General features: G+C 44.3%; 1 protein-coding gene across 7 annotated transcripts in view; it reads right to left on the bottom strand.

Moving 5' to 3' along the window:
* OSBPL5 (oxysterol binding protein like 5) overlaps positions 1-24,884 on the bottom strand; it is a 178,980-nt gene that overhangs the window by 62,115 nt on the left and 91,981 nt on the right. For 6 of the 7 annotated variants that reach the window (XM_005486582.4, XM_005486584.4, XM_005486586.4 and 3 more), the window contains one exon: positions 4,773-4,929. In XM_005486582.4, the coding sequence (XP_005486639.1) occupies positions 4,773-4,929 (157 nt within the window). Of the gene's footprint in view, positions 1-4,772; positions 4,930-20,191; positions 20,658-24,884 lie in introns of those variants that run through there. The other variant, XM_005486585.4, reaches the window with a different exon arrangement.

Genomic DNA, 24,884 nt, shown 5'->3' on the forward strand with positions numbered 1-24,884 from the left:
ACAATGTCATTTTCTTCTCAGAATCACTGGCAATCAGAGCTTCAGAATACAGGATGCAGTAAAGAACTACCAAGACAGTGAAACACAGTCCATTTGCAGCACACTGCAAACATGCGAACTGTTGAAAATGTTTCCAGCACTGTGTGGGCCAGCCTTGGAAACACCACCAAACCCAAAACCGGCAAGGGAAAACCCCAATTCTCCCAAAGTCAGCAGAAACTGTCATAGATGTGTCAGAACCATAATTTCTCCTGGAATTATCAGAGCAGCCTTTTAAGAAGCCAAGCACTGTTAGGAAAGTCGGCCACAGGAGCCCATGCTGATACAGGAGGCCTGGGAGAAGAGGGGCAGCACGTGTGCTGCTCATGTGGGGGAGTAGAGTGGAGGAAGGACCCATCCAGACACGCAGTAAAGTGATGTCACATCACGAGACCCATATCTCAGTCTACTTTCTTAGCTGTCACTCCTCCCCTGGAAACACTGAGCCCTAAATAGTGCACTCAGAATCCTGATGTTTGTGGGCAGGAGAAAATTTTAAAAATTTAAAAAAACCAAACAGCTGTGTGTGGCCAGAGATTTGACAGTGACTTTGGGCTACCATGACAAGTGGGATGGCCATAAGCACTGCTGTGCATGGATTAGGACCTGGATCTCCACACTTCTCCTTTCTCTTACAGCGTTTTCATCTCTATAACCCCCATTCTCCCTAAAAGAGGCAGAGGAAGACGGAAAAAACCTCATAAAGCCATGTAGCTGCTGCACTTTTCCCCCCTTTTTTGTGCTCACGTATGGGAAAGTAACATATGGTCTAAAAGTTCAAGTAAAGTTAATGGGAATCAGCTGTGGCCTGCTCCAAGGGAATGGTGTCTATTAACACAACATAATTCACATCCATTCTTTATCATGTCTCATTTCTTAAAGAAAGCTTGACTCCAAGCTTGTAGCTGTACAAAAAGCCTGGATGTGAGACATTTCTGCCTTCTCTCAGTAATTCATTTAAAAGGATTGGCACCTGAACAATGAGATTTTCCCTGTTCCCGATGTTCTGGACAATCCTGCTCACAGAGCATTATGGGGAAAAAAGGAACATGTAATATTCCAACATGGAACATGTCCAACTGTATCATTTACAAGGCTTCATTAGGATGTTCATGAAGCAACACCTACTATGTTTCTTATGCTAAATGAATTAAGTCTACTGGAAATTGTGAGGGAAAGGCTGTTTCTCAGAGGAGAGAATCCCTCTGAATCCCTCATCTTTCCTGTCTGTCTCAAGGAATCCTGCTGCAGCCATCAGAAGGTGAGGGCCAGCCCTTGTTTGGAAAGCAAACTTCAGAGGAATCATGTAGAAGTTTCTCAAAAACCCACAGAGTTGAGTGCACAGAAAACTCAAAAGTGAGAGTCTCACCCAGAGCACAACAGGCACAGCCACCTCGAGAAAATAAATAGGAAACCACAGAAAAACATAAGAGGAGTTAAACATGAACTGGCTATAGAAGGTGAAACACTTATCTCTCTGATCAAGAAAACACAAATGCACACAATAGAAAGAGAGATGAACCTCACAATTTAAAGTGCTTGTTGCCACCAGGGCACACAAAGAAGGGTCCTCCACAAAGTAGCCCAAAAATTCTGCACCAAATAACAAAAAGCATTTTGGGAAGAGAATCAGCAGTGCTTATGGAAACAGCTTTCATCACATTGAGAAAAGAAACCAAAACTGCCAACACTCTAGTCTTGTGGCTAGAGAGTAGAATTACTGATACTTTCTTTTTATCCATTATTGTCATGCACAGAGGAACTAAATATTTAGGTTTTTTTTTCAGAACAGTAACCATTCCTTTTCTTTGGTTTTCCACCGGGCATCAGCCCTGTAGGTGCATTTGCCTTTCCCCTTTGTAAAGAATGATACAGCAAGCATGACTGATGAACTCCAAGAGGAAATATAAACTCTGATGTGTGACAAAGCTATTGCAAATAAGATCAATTTCTGCTGTAAATATCAGCCATGTGACCCAATGTGAGCACCTGAAATGTAGTTCTGTGTATCCTTCACAGGAAAATTCCCATATTCGTGAAAGTACATCTCTTAGGATTCAGATAAGCCAATCTAAATTTTTATTTAAAGACTCTGTGATCTTGCAGCTTAATCAAAAAGACATTCTGTAAAAAATATTGTACCAATAAATTTCCTATCCTCTGAAAGAGAAAACAGAGAAAGGTTCTCTCTCCTCATGGCTAAGTAAAAGACAGACATGAACAAGGAACAAGAATTCATGTCCCTCTGATTTGTGAGCTCCCTACAAAAAGAAATCCTCCTCAATTTTCTCTCAGTTACACGAATCATTAGCACTTTTGTATGCAAGCAAAAGGCAAGAAGCCCAAAGTGCTATTTCAGATAGTGCCCTCTGCATTTCCCATATGTTTCCTTTAAAAAAAAATTGATTCTCTTCCTGAACTGCATCCCCAGAGTGTAGCTCTCCTGAGGTGTAAAGTCTGTCACTCCCTTCTCTCTGAAATATTTATTTGCACATCTTCATTGTTGGAGGGTGAATCCTAGGTGATGGTGCAGTGAGAGCTGCAGCTCCAGCACATCACACCTCACCGAATTCCAAACAGGAAACCACTGGGCTTTGCTCACTCAAACACAACCAGCCCAGTGCTCATGTAAGGGGAACCTGCTGGGCTCAGGCTGCAAAACACAGACCACTGGAAAAGCCTCAAGAACTGAAAGCTCATGCAAAACAAGAGAGAAAAACAGAGAACAGAGAAATATGGGATGCAGCTTATGGACACAGAGCTGTGGCTTATCTATGGTGATAGCAGCATTGTTCAGAGGAACATGAGAAGGTAGGTGAGAACAGGAGGAACAGGAGAAGGAACAGGAGAAGCACACAAGGCTCAGAGAAAAACAAGGCAGAAGCAGCAGCAAAGGAGTGAAAGTAGACCCTGCCATAGGAAATGGCAGCTGAACATGAAGAATAACATATATTTGTTTTCCTCATATTTCTTGCAGGAAATATGAGGAAAACAAACAGACAAGGCAGCTCCACGGGGACAGGGAAAGAAATGAGAGGAGTAAGGATGGACAAAATCCCAGACTGCCTGCAAGAAATCCCCTGACTGAAGGAGCAAATTCTGTTTGTTTAAAAGGGATATTCTCTCCTTTACAAATCCTTTAGCCTGTGCTCTTCCTTTGCAATACTGAGGGCTACAGCCCTCGCTGGCACTGGGGCTGGAGTTTCCTGGGAGCAGCAGAACACGAGATCCATCGTGGCTCAAGGCACTTGTTCTGCTGAGCCCAGCAAAGGCTGCCAGCAGGGATCAAGGAGCAACAAGGTGATGGGGGAAGCTGAGGAAGAGAAAATTTCTTCCAGCCACCTCCTCCACACTGAAATCCTCAACTTTCCCTGGTTTCCAAAATATTACAGCACTGAAATATAACTGTGAGGGAGTCAGTGACTTTTTTAGCATTGAAAATGCTGGTAAGGACTGAAGAAAGAACTGGGCAAACTCTAAGATATGGCTCTCCATCACCTCAAACACAGGGAAGCAAATACAAGCTAGAAAATCAGCCCTTCAGCTCCCAGGGATAGCAGAAGTGAGCTATTTATTTGCCACATGTTTGTACAGACTGTACTTACAGGCAATCAGCTGTTCAGAAGTCCCTCCAGGTTTGAAATGTATGAGATTTTAGGTGTCCCATTTTAAACTGTTTTCAATTTGATTACTGAAAGGTTGTTGAAGCTTCCAGCTGCCTCAGTGACAGCCAGGATTAGTCAGCACTGCTGAAAATAGGCTCCCCACTGCCTTGCAGCAGACACTCACAAACAAAATACCTGCAAAATCAGAGGCCCTTGAAACCTTTACACTTAAAGACAATATGCTCAGGAAACCCAGACCTAGTTCTGGGCTACATCTGCAAAACCCAGAGAGTCTGTTGGGTGCTACATCTGTATAAGCACTGAAACCTTTTGACAGAGGCTGTGTTCTTTCTCCAGATATCAGTGTTTTGAGACCTCACAGGTGCTGTGAGATTTGACTATTTACAACTGACATGGCAGCTGCAGATGACAGCTCTACAACTTGTGACTGCCCCCTGAAGCACTTGTTTACAGACTGGAACAGAAGCACTGTCTGCAGACTGCAATCAAGGGAAGACTTCAATGTTTACTGTGAGCAACAAATTCTGAAACAATAAAATGAGCTCTTTCACCTTCAAGAAAGGTGCTAGGAAATTCAAAGCTGAAAAAAAAAAATAAAATGTAAAGAGAATGCTTAAAGCTAGTCTGCCATTCATTGGGACCTGTCAAGATTCCTGGTACTTGTAGTGCTTGTAGATATTTACAGAACATTAACCACAGAAATGTTGCTCTTGTGATATTTATCCTGGGCTCTAAATCTGAGCAGGGAAACCTGCCATTAAACATCTGCAAGTGGGGACAGTAAATTTTAAGCAAGTGCAACGCTTAGGGCGAAACACATAAGTGACTTGAAGTGGATGTGCCTGTAAACATTACAGCAGTTTTTAAAATGTAAGGCCATGCAGCATTCAATCAGTTACAAACCCCAATTCTCATGCCCTCTATTCCCATTTAATGCCATGGCAATGACAAATAGCAGCACTGTCTGGGGTCCAGTCCTGCTGTGTTGCAGCAGCTTCTCTCACTTTTTCTTTCACATTTTTGCTTCTCTGGCAGCATGCTGAGATGTCCACCTGCAGCCAAGCACCTGAGGAATACTGCTTTCTGCAGTGGCACCCAGCCACCCACCTGGGCTGAGCGGGTAGATGTCGTTGTCGGCCCCGAAGAACAGATTGCGCGTCAGCTTGCGAGGATCGACCTTCTGAGGGGTGGACGAGGCCGGACAGAGGGAGAACCTGCGACGAAGGAAGTTCTCCTCCTTCATGGCATGAGCTGGGGGGGTTTTCTGAAAAAGAAATATTGATTACAGTTAATTTCAAGACACCAGAAATCAAAGTTTTCACACTTAGATGGCTCTGCTGCTTCAGAGCCACCTAATCCCATGCACTGTGACAGATTTTTTATAGAGTGCCAAAGGGCCATGCAGGGGAAAAAAAACTATATTAGTTTGTAGCTACAATTACTCATTTGCTGACTCTCAGTATTTCTAAACTGTAGGGAAGCAGGACACTGCTTCTGAGTGAATCCAGGCAGTGTAACATCTTCCTGCCCACAAGAATCTATCAGGCTAACAGCTACTCACTATGTCCATTCAGTGCCCAGCATTCAGTACACAGTCCCTGAAACTCTTATTTTTTCTTTTTTTTTTTTTTAAGGCTTTTCAGTCTCATAAATGCAACTCTGTTGGTGTCTGCAGAGTTACACCATCTCCACAGAAATCAACATTAATCTGAGCTGTGTGGAGGAAGACCAGCTGCACTGGCTGCAGGGAACACCAAGAGATCACACCAGTCACTCCCACTCTTATCTCATATTGCAGCAAATATGAAAGATTTCAATTTTTTAAAACGGCATTAAGATCAGCCTTGCAGTTTGATCAGTAAGATATTGCTGCTCTGTGAGGATAAAGACCAGCACTTGTGTCCCCAGAAGCCTCCTTGCATCCCTGTACTGGTGGTACTTTGCTCTTTACCACCACTTGGCTAATGCATTAGACCATCCTGACTGGAATTGAAGGGTTTTTTATGCCCATCTAACAAGCAGTTCTTTCTTACCCTTTACAAAGAGATACTAGGACTGTCTCCTACCTGAGTTACAGGCTTTATTCCTTCCCCACGTGCAGCCAGAGGCAGGGCTCTGGATAGCAGTAAGAAGTGTTAACCCAGCCTTTGGGTGGGCATGCCTCACCACAAGGTCTGCTGCTTCTCTGGTGGACAGTTACTGAGGTAAGGAAAACCCCTTAAGGATAGTACACATTTCCTGAAAAGCTTCACCACATTTTCCCATCTCTTTTAGGTTACTGGGAAAACAAAGAATAAAAGGTTGCCCAGAGTGACAGTGCAGTTTTGAGGGGCAGGACCTACAGGCTCCTAAGGTGACCCTCATGGCACAGGGGGGATATAGGGCTGATAACTGCCCTACACTTCCTGTTCCCAGGACAACCCCTGTGCTTCTGCTGCCCAAATGCCCCAATTTCATGGGGAACCCTCAAGAGCCTCTTGGAGCTCAGCCTTCACAGCCAAGACACCACATGAGGGGGTGTTATGAATATGTCCCAGAGTGAGGAACTCCCCTCCTGTGTTTTATCTGGGCTCTCTACCTCCACCTTTCCTGCCAATCCCCGTAGATGACAGGCCCAATGTTTGAGGTTTTGCAATTTTTAAACATTTATTTGCCCAGCAGGCTACATTAGCTTTATAAACTAGCTGCTGTGTAGAAAGCAAGAGAGAATCTGCTCCTTCTTTCCTGCAAGAGAAGGCCTCGGTGCCCAAGAGCTTTATTTGATCTAAACCAGGCTGGACTCCAGCAATGTGTATGGGTTACCAAAACCACTTTGAGTAGCAGGTCTTTCTGAACCCAGCTCACCATGGGACGTGTGAGACATCAGGCTCTGTAACATCCAACAACAGGCTGATGGGTAGCAGGTGAGGCTAGCCCAAAAATGGGACTCCCCTGGGCACTGCAGCTGCCATTTGAAGGGGATGTGTGTCCCCTGTTGGGCCTGCATCACCCGCAGAGGATGGGACAGGGTCTGTGCAGTGATTGCCAAGAACTCCAAAGCCCTGTGTGCCAGCATGGCCCCCAGCATGAAGTGGTGTAAGACAGCACACACTCAGCAGCAGAACTTCACTGCAGCCCCCTCACACAGCTCTGGGTGAAAGGCTTTCTGTTTGAGCTCCAGGACACTCCCACTGCACGGGGCTGCCACGGGCCGAGCCTCGCCTGGCGCCCCATGAGGGCCGTGCTGTGTGATGGCAGCCAGGGCAAAAGGGGTGGCTGCAGCTTTCCACTGCTGCTGCCCTGCCTCCTGTCCATTCAATGGGCCGGGAAACTGCTCTGCAAACACATCCAGGCTCAAAAGGTCCCCAGGCTGCCACTGTGGCCAACAGCATCTCTGAGGCAGCAGGTAACATAGCTAACTTAGCAATGTAAATAAACCTCTGTTTGCTTAGAAACTCCTGATTGCAAACAGCTGGGCGGGGAGAGATGCAAAACTTGACTGCTAACTTTAAAAAAAAAAAGGAGAGAGGGGAGGAAAACACAGCCAGCCATGTGTCTGAAAGCAAAGTATTTAAAAATAATCCAGGTCTAAATAGCTGGGTTTGGAATGCTAACAGTGAGCTATTTTTTGTCCTTGTTCCCAGAAAGGCAGTCTCAACTCTCTACCTCTAGAACTGCTCGTAAGTGGCCCAGAACAAAAGTAGATGAGTGGGATATTTTCCCCAGAAAGCAGGGACCAGGCGAGGCTGTGCCAATCATGCAGGAAGGTGTTCAGAAATCCCAGGCCCACCCAGTGGAAGCAGGCTGGAGGACAGGTTACAAACATAAAACATCCATCCATCAGCTCTTACACCCTGACAGGGCAACGGAAAGGCTGTGCCCATCATCATTTGTCAGCAGTACCACAAGCTCTGTCCGTGAAGAACTGCCAGGCAGCTCACACTGATGTCAGCAGCAAAACCCCAAAACACAATTTTTTTTCAACTGTTGCTCTATTTACTATGCAGAGAGACCAACACACTGATGTTTTGCTCACTTACTATTTCACACTATTTTAACCACAGGATAATTGTCAGAGTTGCTGTGCTGATGCTCTCTCATTTCCACTGCTATTTAAGCCACCAGCTTGATGGCAGAAAAATCTGGATGCCTTGTTCAACTGGGAACAGCTAGTAACAAAGGACAAATACTCTTCTCAGTTCTGGCTCTTCTCTTACATGTCTTCATATGAACTTGTGGCAGAAGCTCATCTCTTTCTGACCACACAGATCAATGTCAGTAAGTTTCTCTTAACTGGTGCTTTTTGGCAGAAGACCCCCAGTGACAGAAGCTCCCTGAGATGCCAGTCACACACACACAACCATGCAACACACCATGCCACCACCATGGTGTTTTCTGGCTTGTTTTTCAAAGATATCTACATAAGATATATTTGACCCTCCTCCAGACAGGCTCTTATGTAGCACAAAATCACAAAACCAGACTTTTTTCTGTTCTATTTTGGTTTTTTCTTAATACATCAGACACTTTTCTCCTTGTCTGGAGAAAATGTAGTTTGCGTTATTAAGATTCTACAATAAACCTAAAATATTTATTTTGGTTTCCAAAAGACATCACTGTGTGTGTCTGCATCTGTATCTACCCTGGTTTATCCTCCCTCCCAATCCCTTTAGTACCATTTGAAAATGTCACAGAACTCCAGCAGATATTAGAAAACTTGATAATATTAGTTTTTTAAAAGTTGTATCTTAAAAGATCATGGCTAAAGAAAGGAGGGAAACTGTAAAGCTGTCCTCTGAACCCAGCTATTACCAAATATCAGTGAATCCAACATAAGCCACAAATCCATAAGAAACTGAGGCCTCATTAACTCACTTAGAGAACTACCTCTTATCTGTCCATAAAGGTCTGACTGCTCAAGCTGGCTTCAAATAACATAAAGCTCATGAGAGCTGTAAGGGAAGATGAACAATAGATGCGAGGGACAATTTTCCAAAGGGCTGTAACGGGAAGGTGGGAGTTGTGTTCGTGGCTTTTCACAAGAGCATTCTTTAGACATGCAAATAATCCAGAAAACATACAAAGATTCAGTGCTGATGAAGTATCTGGTAAGAAATAAGCAACAATAGAAGATGGGCTTCTAGAGATGAGTGATTAGAGCCTCAGATCTTTCATGGTTGATTTGAAGACAACACTGTTGCTCTGAAACCCAAATCTACTTCTAAATCAGGATTTTGGAGATTGCTTCAGGATATGGCAAGATGCTTCAGGGAAACCAGTTCTGTGGGGGCTCAGGGAACAGAGAGAAGGTAAAGATCAAAATTAGGCCAGAATTGTAGAAGGCCAAAAATTGCCATTCTGTTGCCAAGCCACTTATGTAACACGAGGCAAAAAATGTCACCCACTGCTACAGCATTCCCTCCCAATCCAGCAGATGAGATGAAGAATTGTCCTAGAAAGACAACATGTCTTAATTTGAAGATGCCAACTAGTGCAGAATCCATACACTCACTTAGGAAAATAATCCCATAATGAAAACCCTTCCTTCTAGCTCCTGCATTAATTTACCTGCTTGTTAGTCTTGGTAGATTAAAGTGCCCTGCAGTTTGCAGATCAGCTCATTTCTGTCCTTCCATCCTGTGCTCTTGATCATAAAAATGAGGGAAAGGTAGTACAGAGAGTATTGACAGAGGCACTAAATACAGTCTTTTTCAGGATTGCTCCTTTTGTGTTGACAGCTCTCTAAGAAGTAATGGGCTATTAAATATGAGTTGTTCACCAGAGCTTAAAAAGGAATAAATAATTCAGCAGGAAGAAATAAATTTCTTACTAACTCTGTCTTTGAGACCTCTTTATCATTTAAAAATGCAAAATACAGCAGAAGAGAAGTCTATGGCAAACCCCCATGAAGCACAGGACAAATGAAAGTCATGAACTTAACAGGGTGCAACAGCACAATGGGACTTTCCCTCCCAGGTGGCTTCAGGAACAGCCAACGAAGAGCAATGGGGCAAGAATAAAAGTTACTTTATCAGCAAACCTCGTGGCTGCTATTAAAGCAAATGGGAAATGCCTGTGCTCTCCTCTTCTGGGACTGGACCCATTTTGGATGAAGGCAGTGATTACAACACCTAAAGATGGTCACTGTTGGTGCAGAGATGCCTTTCACACAAACCTGTTCTGCATCCTGTGCCTTTTGTGCTTGCTGGGAAGATAGTGGAAGCTTTTAGCATCAGGATTGAAACTTCTGGGAAAGGAATTTTCCTGGCTCCTTCTTTAAAATTTCAAAGTTCCTGATATATAATTACCACATAGCTAAACACTGTGCAGATATTACGTTGTCTGTACCCTCTGCAAACTTGTGGGTAGGTTGGTTTGCTTACTCTCATTTCCAGCATTTTAAAATAGATTGGAAATATGTACTTCTCTATAAATAGTTAATTAGGGGTTTTATGTAGTCAAGAATGCTGTGCCAGTTAAAGGGGGCTCTTAATTTATTCAAAGCTTGTTTCCAACAACCTTCTCTTTTTCTGGTCACTAAGTATTTCCCAGAAATTAAATTAAATCGTATTTTGTATTCAAAACAGTCATTTACTCCAAAACCTGCATCAATAGGGAAAATTAGATCTAAAGATACTGACATTTCCTGATCCAATTAACCCCGAGGAGGTAAAAATTTCATGAATGAAATGAGAAGGAAAATTGTTAGCAGATACATATCTAATGATTACAGTTCTAAGTATTAATAAGGAAAAAGCAGCAGCACAGATCCTCAATAAGGGTAAATTATTAGTTCAGTGGTGTGCTGGTGATTTACAACAGCAGAAGAACCACAATCAATTCAGGAAGTCTGTGAAATCTGGTTTTGAAAGCTATTTCCAAAAATGCCTATTAATAAGATAGATAATTGGACCACCACCCCCCTAGTAGCAGTTAAACAAAACCCGAAACAGTGCAAAGTGACTGTGCAGGCAATGTTTTTCTCTGCCTAATTCATGTTTGTTGATTAGAGAAATGGTAAAACACACATTTTGCAGCTGACACTGAATGTTTTGGGCTCTTGGGCTCTTAGTTGGAACCTGAAGCAATGGAGCTTCAGAGCATATGTCAGCTATTCTCAATTCCCTTAATTATTTGGGGTCAGCTATGTCTCTGTGGTGCAAGGCAAGAGCACCTTTCCTCACCAGTGGTACTGCAGGAGTGCTCTGATTTTATGCATTGCCATATCCTCTGCTGCATGCCACACTACTCAGCTGGACAATCAGCCCAGGCTGGAAAATCAAGTAGGGTGGGTTGCTGAAGACACCTATCTGCAACCAAGGGATGGGCTTTGTTAAGATTATATGCAATAGATTTCTCTCAGCTGCTTTGGCAAGCCCAGGAGCATGGCTAGTTTGTCCCTGCAATCCATGTCAAAGCTCACATGTTCTGCAGAGTCCTTAGAGCTGCCTCCCTTGTGCTGTTTTTGTGGACCTTGCCTGCCACAGCCACCCCAGCAACGTGCCCTTGCTTTCTCTGAGAGCAGAAGAACAACCTCTTTCTATCACTCCCTGCCTTTTCCTGCACTGGGCAGTGAAATTCACATAGTAATCAGGAGACAGAACTATTTCCTCCCTTAATTCTCTGTAAGACGTCTTGATTAATGTTTCCTTTGTATACACCAGAACATTTCCAGCTTCAGGCACACCAGCAGCACTCAGAGGCATAATCTTCTTACAACTAATCTCTCTCTATGGTGAGCATTATGTACAAAGGCTACAAACAGAACAACTGCAGGCAAAACCAGGCCCTGAATGCCTACACTGAGGAAAAATATCCCAGGTCAGTCCTCTGGGGATCCCTATCTAACACAGGACTTGGAAACTTCAAGGTAGGGTCACATAGGGCAGAACATTTTTATTTGACATGTAGGAAAACTTCAGAATTATCTCTGGTTTGGAAAAATATTTGTGAGCAAACACCTGCCCATCACTATAGCCACGTTGTGTTGGGGAAAGGGATCACTGCAACCTCATGGCTTAGAAAAGGTCACTGCAATAAGCACTGCCTACACAATCCTTGTGTGGTTTGCCTCTTTCTCAAAACAGCTGCAACTGACTCAGTAAATATTGCACTGGCTATTTCTTCCAGCTAAGAATATCGAGTGGGTTGCTGAAATGAATGCTTAATGATTTTTACATCTACCTCCTCTGCCCTTTAAACTGTAAATTGATTGTTATGCAAAGGCTATTAATTTAACAAAGCATATTAAATTTCCCACTAGCACTGAGGAGCTTCTCCTGACATAGCATTTCACTGGTCTTTCCCCTTGTTAACTGCATAGATCATACCTCACTTGCTGTAATTACAACTACTACATCAACATTAATTATTTCCTTGGTAACGGCAGGTGCATGCAGAATTGAAGGTCTAACCCACACTACCAGAAAGATGAGAGTCTCCAGCACTCAGTGAAAAACAGGAGTGAGAACCTTTCCTGCAGATCTCTTTATCTCACTTTATTTTCAGTAAATCATACTTTGCATAATCTCCTTTAGCCCCCAGTTCCTGAATGCATCTCAACTCATAGCTCATGCAAAGGCATTCTCTTGAAGCACCAATCTATGCAGGAAGATGAGGTGCTTGCTTGGAATCCTCTTCAGCCCTTTAATCCCATGTTCTAATATTTTCAACTGAAGAGATAAATCACACCTGTTAAGTATATACCAAGCACCTTATCCATCTTACTGAACTTTTATTTAAAGCTTACCATTATTTGTTACTGATATCTCTCATCAGCATTCTTCTAAGCAGGAAAAGAAAGTTAAAACTCAGATTAGCAAAGACTCCTCACCAAAATATAATGTACAACTAAGCACATGTGCAGCATATAGGAAGAAATGTGCAATCACAGATCACAACTCATCTCCTGATGCAGTATTCATAACAAACTAGCCAAGAAATTCCAGAAAGGATCCACTTTGGGACAAACTCAGGAAACCAGATCTCTGCCTCTAAATTTCTGTTCATCTAGAAATACTTCCATACATCTTTAACTGAAAGTTTCACAGAGGTGACACAAAGCATTCCCACCTGCTTTTCAGCAGTGAACTCAGGAGGCTCTTAGAGATACAGTTAACACAAAATCAAGGTGTAAGCCTAACTTGGGCACACACACACAAACCACCCTTGAGCCAGACAGCTGGAGTAGGGCTAACAGTGTGGGCTACAATGAAGGCATGTAAGGCAAGGCAGGCTAGAAATGGTATCTGAGAAATCATACAAGCACCACATGGCCAATTCACTCTGAAATCCATGCTGGTGCCTGCTGCTCGTTCAAGCTTGTTCAGGTAAGCAGATATAAGGCACCACCACACCTCACTTGCAGTACAGATGACCCCTGAATCCCTGCTGCTTGTGCTGGGAGTGTGGGCACATCCCCTGGGCAGCACACAGTGGTTTTGGCACTGCCAAACCACAATGTCCAAGCCAAAAGGCAAAATTCCCTTTGACTTCCATGGGCATGAGGCTCAGACACAAAGACATGGTATAAGGCACTAAAGAACAGTTCTGAAAGCTTTGTATTAGTTAAGGAAATAAACACTCAGTTATTAATTTCAATATAAATAATATTAGGCCTAAAGATGAAGATGCTGGACATATAACTCAAAAGCAGATTTGAAGTGCTCTGCTTCCTTTTTGCTGTGGTTATTGATCTCCACAGCTCGTCTACCAGTGACAGTTTTCATTTGAGGCCTGCTGCGAACACATCTCCAAGCCCAGGCATTTCAGGGAGCAAGTCTCTGAGTCCCATGAACAGAATTAATGAATTACATAATGGTGAACCACTTCCACCTCTGACACATTGAGCTTTCCAGTAATTATCCATAACTCACACAGTACATGTTGCTTGAGGAATGGCTGTCCCACATCCTGCCATGCCCTGAAGTTTTCATGTGTGCTGTTAGTGACACCCTCCAACAACCTCCCACACAATCTTTTTAAACTGTAGCTGTTCTAAGAGAACAGCTTTCTAATAACCCTTTATTTCTAGAGCTACCTCAGGGGTAAGAGAGCTCAGGCTGTGGTAAGGGCCACCCTCATGGATTCACCACAACAGGCTTTGGGAAGAGGGAGCTCAGTCCCACATGGGACCCTGCCATCCCCACTCCTGCAGGGGCTGACAGGATTTGGGATAAACTCAAGGCAGTGAGATATGGTACACAGAAACACCAATAAGACAGTAACTTAGTTGCTTTAGCTAAAGCTATTTGAAATTTAAAGCCATGACAAAACCACTTTGGTTTGGACAGGGGCACAGTTACATCATTTGCAAGCACGCTACACGTCAAGGTCAGTTCTTGCCTTGTTATTTTTCTTTGAAAAGAACATATTAAAGAGCATCATAACTGCCTCATCCTGCTAAATCACATAATGAGAACATACTCCCCTTTAATGGAAGTATCCTACTTTTAATGACATTTCTAAAAACCCAGATGACTGCAAGCCTCACTGATGGCTTTCTATGATATCCACATCAGCCTTTATACAATTAAGTCTCGAAAAGATTGTGCCTTGGGGCTACATTCCCACCACACAACTGCTAGGAAATACCAAGTTAATTTGAAGACCTGCTTTCATACTTGAGAGGGTCCCTCTGATATTATTCCCTTGTTTGTGAAATATTGCCCCCATGTAACAAAGTAATCCAGAATCAATTTCTACCTCAAGTCTGTTGAGCCATTCCCAGATATGGGCTCCCAGCAGTAAGGCAAGGGTAATGGCAGGAAAGGATGTTTACTGACCATCTTAAAGGCAGAAAACAAGTGCTGTTCAATACCACAAAGATTCAGTTCCAGATTACACTGTGAGCATCCACTGTCCCAAAGAATTTTAGATTAGAAGTGTGTTTCTACCTTGAAATCTTGTATGAGCACAAATTATATCTCCACCCAATGGCTCTAACCCCAAGCCTACTAGATTATAGCTGACCTGGCTCACCTACTTCTGCAGAACAGGTAAATGATGGGGAAATGACCACATCCTGTGGGGCTCTAATCATGCTGAATTTTCCACTCCTCTATTTTCTTGTTTCTCCTATCAGATTCAGACAGGATCTGTAAATCTCAGGGGCCTTCATAAGGAGGGCTGAATAAACATGACCAAATAAATTTTAAAGAAGTGCATCTATTTTTGAAGAGATCCTTATATGCCCCTGTTCAGCTTCTCTGTCTTGTGGGCATTGTAATATACCAAGATCTGTTGTACAGTGCTTTAAATTTAGAATCCACCTATACTTCCTCTGATATAGCCACTGTACCTGAAATTCTTCAGGAAATTAATATACTGAGTATCTTTGCATAAACCTCACTATTTCTCAGAAACGAGAACATCCAGCTCTTCCTTCAACAATAGTTAAAAGTCAGTACTGCAGTTATTTTGGTCCTAGATTTTTAATTAAAAATCTCTGCAGGAGGAGGGGAACTAGACAACTCACAAAGAGTGTGCAGGGTGGGATTTATGCTGTGTTAAATGAGCCCAAAGGACTCAAACCGTGCAAAGGCTGATTGAGCACGCATGATGAAACCCACTCTCAGCCTCAGCTCTCAGGATGAAAACCCTCCTGTGCCTACCCCAGTCTCTCCTTCTCTCCCAGTTTACCTCACACCGTGAAAACAAGCAGACAGCATAACTCTCTGCATTGTGGCTTTCCTTCAACTCAGCCAGAGGGAGTTTTAGGCACACAGGTGGATGAGCACACCCATGTAATACATATTTAACTGTCTATTTACCTTTGCCCATCTCCTACCTGTTCAACTAAAACTATCCCAGTACTTTTGCCAGTGACTACTCTGCTACTCATACAATTGTCCCACTACCAGGTGCAGCATGCTGGACAGAAGCAAGACTGAAACTGAGTTATCAGCCATAAACTAAAGCCCTGGAGAATCAGGACTCCCAGGCTGGGGGGCAGCAAACCTAACAATACAACTCTTGATACAAGACAACAAATCTGAAAGCTGTGGAATTCAGGAATAGGACTCTTCTCATCACTTTAAAGCTAACCTATACTGACACCAGCTTTTTTGTCACTGAATGGAGAGATCCAGGCAAAAAAAATCTGAACTGAAACAATAGTATAGCTTGGCTACAAAGCCTCCTGGCTATAAGCACTGGCAACTGGAAATACAAGGGAGGTCAAAATCAGCTCTGCCTGGGGAGGGTAAGGGAAGCCCTCACCACACAACACAACACCAAGACAAGGATATCCATGCCACAGGGGAGGGAGGAGAGTCCAAAGGAGGTATGGAAAACAAGGGGCACCTGCAGACCCTGCTTCTAGAGATTTATGGATCACACTGACCTTCAATGGCTCCATGCCAAAAGCACAAATGTGGCTTTAAGCAAACATAAATCCCTGCCTCCCACACAAATGTGAGCTGAGGTCTGACCCAAAAGGAAGATCAGGTCCTCAGCGTCCAGACTGGCCTTGTCTGAAAGGAAGCCAAACACAATGCAGCCAGTTCACAGCGTTTTCTTTATCACAGTGCTAAGAGCAGCTGTACAATGCTTTCCAATAAGGGACACAGCAATTTATCACAGAGACAGGAGTTAGCAGGAAACACTTCCATTATCTCTGCTATGGAAAGGAAGTGACAAAGAGAATGGCTAAAAGATGACAGACAGTTTTTATGAGGCCAGACTTCAGGCCCTCTCAGGGCTGACCAGCTCTTCTCTTCCATACCAGGAAAAAAGGGATAGGCTTCAGCTATGGGGGTCTCATACAACAGGAGGGAGCTGCCACATTGATTTCTCAACACAAACAAGCCAAAATGAATGAAAATATCTGTTCTCTATCAGATCCTCTGCTGCGTAAATCAGGGAAGTTTTGTGGCCTCCTTAGCAGGGAGATGCTGATTGACAGTAGGCAGTGCATGGCTGAGCATCCAACTGGTAGAACAGAGGCAATCTCAGAGACCTGCAGAGCTGTAAAGAGAGCACAGAGGAGAGCAAGAGCCCATGATACTTCCTGGCAACTCTTTGGTTTGTATTAGAAAAGCAGGCTTCAAAGTGGTGGCTGCCTACAAGCTCCAAACACAGAAGAATTCATAAACAAAAGAGCCCAGATGGGAAAGATTTGAAAAGTTTGGGAGGGCAACAGGGGAAATAATAAACAACTATCTCTTAAATGTAGTAAGGAAGCACTTAAAATGGCAGAAGGCTAGATGGTCTATGCAGATTTTGTGGTGCCTCTAAAAGGTACAAAATCTTTAACATCCCATGGCTGTGCACATGTACCAAATTCCCCTACAGGGCACAAACACAGGCTGCTATTACCAACTGCCAGTAACAAACACTATTGCTCAGCCATTAGCAATCAGGAGGCACAGCAACCCACAGTGTTAGGAGCTGTACAAACACATAACAAGTAATTGCCTCTGCCTCAAAAAGCATATTGGGTTTCTATCATCTCAAGCAGCACTTGGACCCAAATGTATTTGCTAAACAGCATCAGACCACAGCAGCTAATGTCTGAGTGAAGCAGAGAAAACTAAAGAGCGTAACATTTTAACGTCCTCTCCTTGATCAGGTCAGCTCATTCAGTGCCTTTCGCAGCAAAACTAATCTTCCACTCATCTCCTCATCTTTAGAGAAATGTGTAAACACAGATATTAACAGCTTCACTCCTCAGACAGCAGTGATGAGACCACTGTAAGGACAACTGGGCCTTTTTTAATGAACAATTTCCTATCTGCTTAAAAGTGGAGGCAAGCAGATTAATAAAAGGGACCTTTCCAAAACTGCTCAGCAGTCGATTCTGCAGACTCATGTGGGAGTGGGGCCAAGCTGAGACTACCTCTGTCTGTCAATCTCACAAACTGTCCTGACTGCAAACCATGCTGCCAAGAGATGCAGGCAAGGACCTGTCTGACGTCTCTGCCTCTCTTCCAGGACTGCCAATGTTGCTGGACTCTTTAAGGTGGAAGATCAGCTGTTGACAGCTTGCAGTTCCCACCCGATGCAAACAGAACAGACACAACCCATGAGTCAGCTCAGGGAAAGAAATAATGTAACCCAGCAGAAGGACTCCCACAGATCACCTTCCTCCTAGAAGGAGGCAGCAAAGACCAGGGCAAGCTGGACATTCAGCTGGGTCACAACCCAGCTGCAGGTTTGCTCAAGGTCAGCTGCTTGCTCCTGATGACCATACAGCAATTTTATTGCCTGCTGCCTGCCTGTGCCACCCCAGCTGCAGCCCCAGCCTGCCCTTGGGAGTCACCTGTGCCACCATCACTGCAGTCATGGGGAGTCACTGAGCTCAGGGAAAAAACAGCAAAGGAGATTTGCACCTTGCTCTGCAGAACAAGCCCCTCGCAGTTTGGAAAGCCGCTCCCAAAGCAGTGCTCAGTCTGGAGGTAATGAAGTTGAGAAACGCAGCGTGGAAATGGCACTCACAGCAAGCAAAGGTGGGAATTAAATGAGACAGAGGTGACACTAACTCATAGGAGGAAACTATTAGGTTCTGTGAAAATTTACTTCCCTCAGCAACCTGTCAAGATAACTGTGCCAACAAGCAGCACAACAAAGCATGTTCCTTCTAACAAACCTCTGCAGTTCCCTAATGGCACCAGCTTCTCCCCCCTCCATCAATTCCTTTATATCACCTTGAAATAACTTAAAATACCTTAAAATGACCTCTTACCTTGCAGAAGAAAAGGAGCCTCCCCTGCTTATTTTCTCTGGTAGAAGAGAACCTAAAAGCTTTAGTTAGATCCCATGTTTCCAGACAGCAGTCAGTCATGTACAATTAAGACAGTTCTTGCCCAAAAAAACACTTCAGCTGGTGGCACTGCCTTCCCAAAAAGCTCTGCATAGAAAGTGATTTCTATACCAAATATACTTCTCCTTTGCCTGCAAACACCAAAAGTCTTCCCTACACATTTCCTTGCTACAAGACACATACTGATCATCTAGATTAACCCCACTGATAAACCATGATGATATAGTGTCTGATTGGAATTTTTCAAAGTTTCACTATGTACTGTTGGTCTCTAGACTGCCCTGCCCTGCTGATGACTGTGGTAGATGACCACAGATAAGTGTTTCACACCCACCAGGCACTCCCATTACCCTGCTGCAAGTGGATTTTCAGGAACCATTTTTGTGACATTGTTAAAATATCTCTCTATTTCCCTGACAGCTCAAAGGCACCTCTAAGCAAGCATTACTGGAATTTACATCTCTGCCATTACATTGCCAATTGGCTGCACATAAAAGCAATGGTCAGTAATCACTCTGAAAGTGAATAAAATCTTTGGTACTTTATTTATAAATAAACAACAACCACGACTCACATGACTCACAGTCGTGACTTTATAGCCAACACACTGGCCAGTTCTTAGTTTCTTAACTGTGAATACATAATGGCAGTAACACCAAGTCCTTCCACTGTACCTCTGGTCACAAAGACAAGATTATGAATACACAGCATGCTCAACAGTGCTTGTCAAAGAGTTATTGAGGCAGTCTGCAGACCAAGACTTGTTCTATACATGATTTTGTACCAGTTTGTCCTCATTAAATTACAAGTATTATTTGCTGCTATATTTCTGATGATACAACAAAAGTGTGGATGTAATCAGAGCCAAAAAAAGTGCTTTATACTGGAAGAGCTGGTTCTTCTTTCCCACAGGGGAACAAGCCACACTGGTATAAGCATGTTCATACTGGCATAGCTGAATTCACACTAGGGGAGGGTTGTATCAATATTACAGAACAGCAGTTAAAAAGTAGCGCAAGTTGTTTACATAGGCAAGACCTAATTTTGAGAGGATTTGCTCCTGATCTTGAAAACACTGCAAAAACTCCTAATTCTACAAGCAATCTAGAGGCAGAGAAGGATCAGGCTGATCATGGGTTTAGCTGAATAAAACAGACCACAAATCAATGCAGATTGCTGGACAGTAATAATAACAGCAATAAAAACTTACAGAGGGGGCACACTTTCATGTGGGCTCTCACTAATAAAGCCAGTTATATCTACCCTTTATGCAGGTGAGAAGGTACCCAAGCTGTTTAGCAGCAGAGGGCAGTAAAATGGCCAACCTTATTATATCAGTCCAAATTTCTTGAAATGTCAACTGATGAAGCAAATCACAGGATGCCACTGCCACAGCTGCTGCTATCAGAATTCAAGCCTCAAGGGAGCTGAGTGTCCGTGTGGTTTTGAGCAGACAGGCAGAAATGCAAATAGGGTGCTCAGATACTTTCAAATCCATCAGATACAATTCCTGCCAGTCAAAGGTTCCCAAAGCATAAGGCTATAAATGTTCAAAAGAACACACTGCAATTGCTTAAGACCGTCCAGCCTCTGAGGCATGGGATGGAAACAAAGAAGAGGAGACTGAAAGGAGGGGTATAAGAGATGAGGGGAGAAGAGGAGGTCAGGTAAAAAAAGGAGAGACTGAAAGGCATAAAGAAAGAGCCTACACAAAGGGAGGATTTTAGAGAGTGGTAAGAAAGTAGGAAGGTGGGATCAGTCTTGGGGAAGGGAAAAGGACACTCACCGCAGCGCTCGCAGCTCAGAGGGCAGTCACTCTTCTCTCCCACACACCTGCATTCAGAGCCACCATCCCTTCCCCAGCTCCTCGCCGCCCGCTACATGCTCACAGGGCTTTCTGACCCCTCCTGGGCGCTGCTCAGCTCCAGGCTGCAGATCAGCACGGGAGCCAGGGAAGGCACCGGCACGCAGAGCCTCTGCTCCAGGGGCACATGGCTCTCAAGCACACCTCCCACACGCTGCCGGCACCCTGCCTGCGAGCCCGGCGTTCGCTCCGAAAACCGGGGCGGCTCTCTAACCACGGCCACTGTGCAGGAAAATCCCGGGAAGAAGCACGACGTGATTCAGCCCAGCGATATGTCCAAAGAAAGCCTTAAACAATAGCCCAGAGCGGGTGTGATCTGCCACTGTTTGGCAGGGGAAGTTCAAGCTGCAATGCCCATCGACAATAATTAATTGTCAGCCCTGTTAACAGTTTCGCTGCTGATCAAAGCAGCTGGGCAGCACCGGGAGAATTACAGCCAGTTGCTGTCACTTATCAAAGCACGGCAGCAACAAACAATCTGCAACTCTGTGATAGATCTATTCCTGTCCTGCATAATCTCTCACTCTCATTCTGTTCCTTTTTAGTGGCTTCTTAGCCCACAGAATCCCTGTGCAACCAAAAGCAAAAAAAAACCCCAAACCGAAACAAACAACCCTCTCCAATTCACTCCTTTCTGAAATGAAACTGAAAGGAATAAAGTAAATCCTTGCAACTGTGGAATCACTCGGTGTGCTCTGCACAGGACTCAGAAATAAACGGAGTTTGACAAAGATTTCTCAGTTGATGCAGCTGAGCAGTAAAAGCATCATTTCTTAAGCTGTACAGAACCTAAACGAACCACGCAGAAGCAGGTTTGCCAAGCACTGGTGCAGACTTCAGGTACACTAGCACAGTATTACTGCTTTAGATTTAAAAACAGTCCAATGGATGTTGCTAGTTACAGTATCCCATGGCAATTGTACAAATATTTCAGTAGGCGAGCATTTGTAATTACAGCCCTGAATCACTCTGCATCTGGAAAATATCCACATTTTTTCCTTCGTGGGTTTTCCCGATACTGCTAAATTAAGAGACAAACACAGAACACACACCTCAGCCAAAGCTCGCCCCCAAGGCTATCTGTGTTGCTGTTGTTCTCTCCAGGATGTGCTCTTCCCTGGTCCTTATCATGAAGAAAGAGTTTTGCAAAAATATTTTATCTGCTGCTGTCACCCAGTGCAGTGTATCAGTCAGTATCATTTTGTACAGTTTTACACTGACTTCAGAGAATCAGAATCATGCAATGGCTTGGAAGGGACCTAAAAGATCAACTTCTGCTGAACCCATAGATACACCTTCCTCTAGATCAGGCTGCCCAGAGCCCCATCCAGCCTGGCCATGAACACTTCCAGGGATGGAGCATCCACAGCTTCTCTGGGCAACCTGTTCCTCTGCTTTATCATCCTCACACTGAAGAATTTCTTTCTAATGTCTGATCTAAATCTGCCCTCTTTCGGTTTCAAACCATTCTCCCTTGTCTCATCACTATCTGCCCATGTAAAAAGTTGCTCTCCCTCTTTTTTATAACCCCATTTAAGTACTGGAAGGCCACAATGAAGTCTCCCTGGAGCCTTCTCTTCTCCAGGCTAAACAACTCCAGCTCTTTCAGCCCGTCCTCACAGGAGAGGTGGTCAATGCCTCTGACCATGCTCATGGCTCTCCTTTGGACTCTTTCCAACAGATCCACCTCTTTCTTGTGTTGAGGGCCCCAGAGCTGGATGCAGCACTCCAGGTGGGGTCTCATGAGAGAAGAGGGGCAGGATCCCCTCCCTTGACACCACCTCTCCCTTCTCCTTTATTGGAGGGGGTGGGGGGATAGTACACTCTCTTTGGCCTTTCTTTTCTGGCCACTGTACTTGAAGAATCCCTCCTAGTTATCTTCACATCCCTTGCCAAATCCCATTTTATCCATGCCTTACCTTTCCTGATCCCATCCCAACATTATCCCTGTACATTCCCCAGTCATCTGACCCTGTCTCCACTAGCTATGCATTTTCTTCTTGCTCATCAGCTTGAGAGGAAGGTCTCTGCTCGGCCATGCTGTTTCTGGCCTGCCTTACTTGATTTCTTGCACATTGAGAGGGAGAGGTCATGTGCTCTAAGAAAAGTGGCCTTAAAGAGTTGCCAGCTCTGGTCAGCTAAGGACAGGATTTGGGATAAACTCAGGGCAGTGAGTTTCCCAGGGAATCTCATCCACTAATTCTTTAAACAGCTGGAAGTTTACTGTTTTAAAGTTCAGGGTCCTGACTTTGCTCTTTGCCACACCCATGTTTCTTGAGATCACAAACCCAGCCAGGGCATGCTCACTACAGCCCAGGCTGCCTCCAATCTTAATCCCTGTAACCATGAACCCCTGTTCATTTGCATTGGTGAGCACCAGGTCCACTAATGCATCTTCCCTCCTGGTTTGTGTAACACTTGGATCTGAAATTTACCCTTGATGCACTCCAGGAGTCCCTGGATTGCCTACAGCCAGCTGCATCTGGATGGCTGAAATCCCTCATCAGGATGACGGCTTGTGAGCATGATGCTTCCTGCAGCTGAGCCAAGAGGCCCCAGCCACAGGTTCCCCCTGGGTCAGGTGTCTGCAGTAGATCCCACCCATAAGGTGTCCTTTGTTGGTGTGGTCCTTCACTTTCACTTATAAGCTCAAGCTGTTTTTAGCTGTTTGTCTCTGAAACAGCCCTTCACAATCCCCCCGTTCCTTATCAGAGAGTGCAACACTCCTGCTCCTTCCCAGTCTATCTCTTCTGTAAAGATTGTAGCCCTCCATTGCAGTGTTCCAGTTGTGTAACTCATTCCAACATGTTTCCATGATAACAATTCTAACTGAATTGCTGCACGCATTGGAGTCTTGGGGCACACTTGTGTCAGACCAGATTCCTCCAAGACATCTGGAATGATGTGGCTAAAGGATTTCAGAAGAACTCCCACTTGTTGCACTAATTTCTCATGAATAAGTGAAGAGGCAGAGGTAATAGTAACAATGAGAAGCCAACATTTTAGAGGTATTTCACACCTTAAAAGTACTGAGCAAACAAGGATTAAATGTATGCATAAACACCACCTTCCACACTTGACAGACCTTTGTTTGCTGAAACCGCAGCACCTGCTGAGACATGATCTTACATTGGATCAGATACTTCAACTATCAGAGACACTGCAGGAGGAAACTATTGAAATCCTCGTGGGAGGCAATGCTCATGTGTCAGCCAGCACAAACACTGCCAGGATTCTGAAGCTGCCACCTTGGAGGAAATGATAAATCCCAGTGGGGTGTCAGGCAAGGAGTGATACCAAGGCCAGGGTCCACAGACCCTCTCCCACGAGGGGCTGGGATAATCAGGGCACCCACAGAAACTGGGGTTACCAGCAGGGGAAGAACCATGCAGGGTGCACAGTACCCCAGAAATATCCAGCCTCACTTAAGAAGGCAGAGGAACTCTGCAGTAAATTCTGGAAGTAATTAACAGAAAGAGTGGAAAGTAAAATTTTTTTACTGCATGTCCCAGAGTCTCAGGGACTCTTCAGGCAAAAGTGTTTCTTTCACTTTCAGACAGTTTTTAAAGAAGCCTCTGTGGCTGGGTATTATGAGCCAAAAATAAAAACTGGGATGAATTTAAAGAAAAGGGTTCACAAGCAACTAGCACTGTGATGGGCCCGAGATCCCCACTGAGATGGGATAGATGCAGGGCTTCTGTCTGAGAAGGACACCCTAGCTGTGAAAACAGAGGGGATTTTTCAGGGCACATGAGACAAGGAGGTGTTAGGAACAGTTTTGCCCAGGAAAAAGATTTTATGGTCTCTGAAGCCCTGTGTTTCCCTTGGTTCACCATTTTTTATTGCCTCTTAAAGAGCAGAGAATTTTGGAATGGATGCATGCAGAGGCAGCAACCCCTGCTCTGCAATGAATCACTAAATATCACAGCAACCTGGTGGCTCCTCATAAACAGTTTTAGACTGTGGTCTGCCCTTGGCAGCCTTGAGACTCACTGGCTCCAGGCAAGGCATGACAATCCAGAGCAGGGAACTGTCACAGCATCATTTGTGAACAACGGCACATCTACCTCTACCATCCATCTCAGGCACAGAAAAACAATGGCAAATCATCAAATTTCTTCCCAGAAGGAAACTATTATAACTGCTTCCAAGATGTCCTACCTCTTACACTAGTTCAGAATGAATGCCATAACAAAATCAATTTCTGCAAACTGGTATGTGTTTGACCTCTTGCCAGCTCATACCCTCAGCTGGGCTTGGGTCAGTGGTGACCTGCCTGGGGTCAGTGTGGACAGGATTTGTCTTAACACTTCTTGATCTCAAAGAGACTTGCTTGAAAGTAATTTTCCATGCGCCTGGTAATTGTGTTCTCACTGTTTCTTTCTTTGTTTATGCTCCATTTCTGCCAAGTAACTGTGTCCTTCACGTAAATGGAAAAGCATGTCTGGGTCCCCAAGCTCATATGACCAGGTGGTTTTTTCTATGTTTGGCTGAATTGATTGCTTTCTTAAAAAGCAGGCAAAACACTTTGATCTTCAAAAAAGAGGACAACATTCAGAAAGACCTCTATTAAATGCTGTTAGAGAAAGGCCAAGCAGCACATACAGCTTTGTAT

The sequence above is a fragment of the Zonotrichia albicollis genome, chromosome 6, assembly GCF_047830755.1.
Source record: "Zonotrichia albicollis isolate bZonAlb1 chromosome 6, bZonAlb1.hap1, whole genome shotgun sequence".
NCBI lineage: Eukaryota > Metazoa > Chordata > Aves > Passeriformes > Passerellidae > Zonotrichia > Zonotrichia albicollis.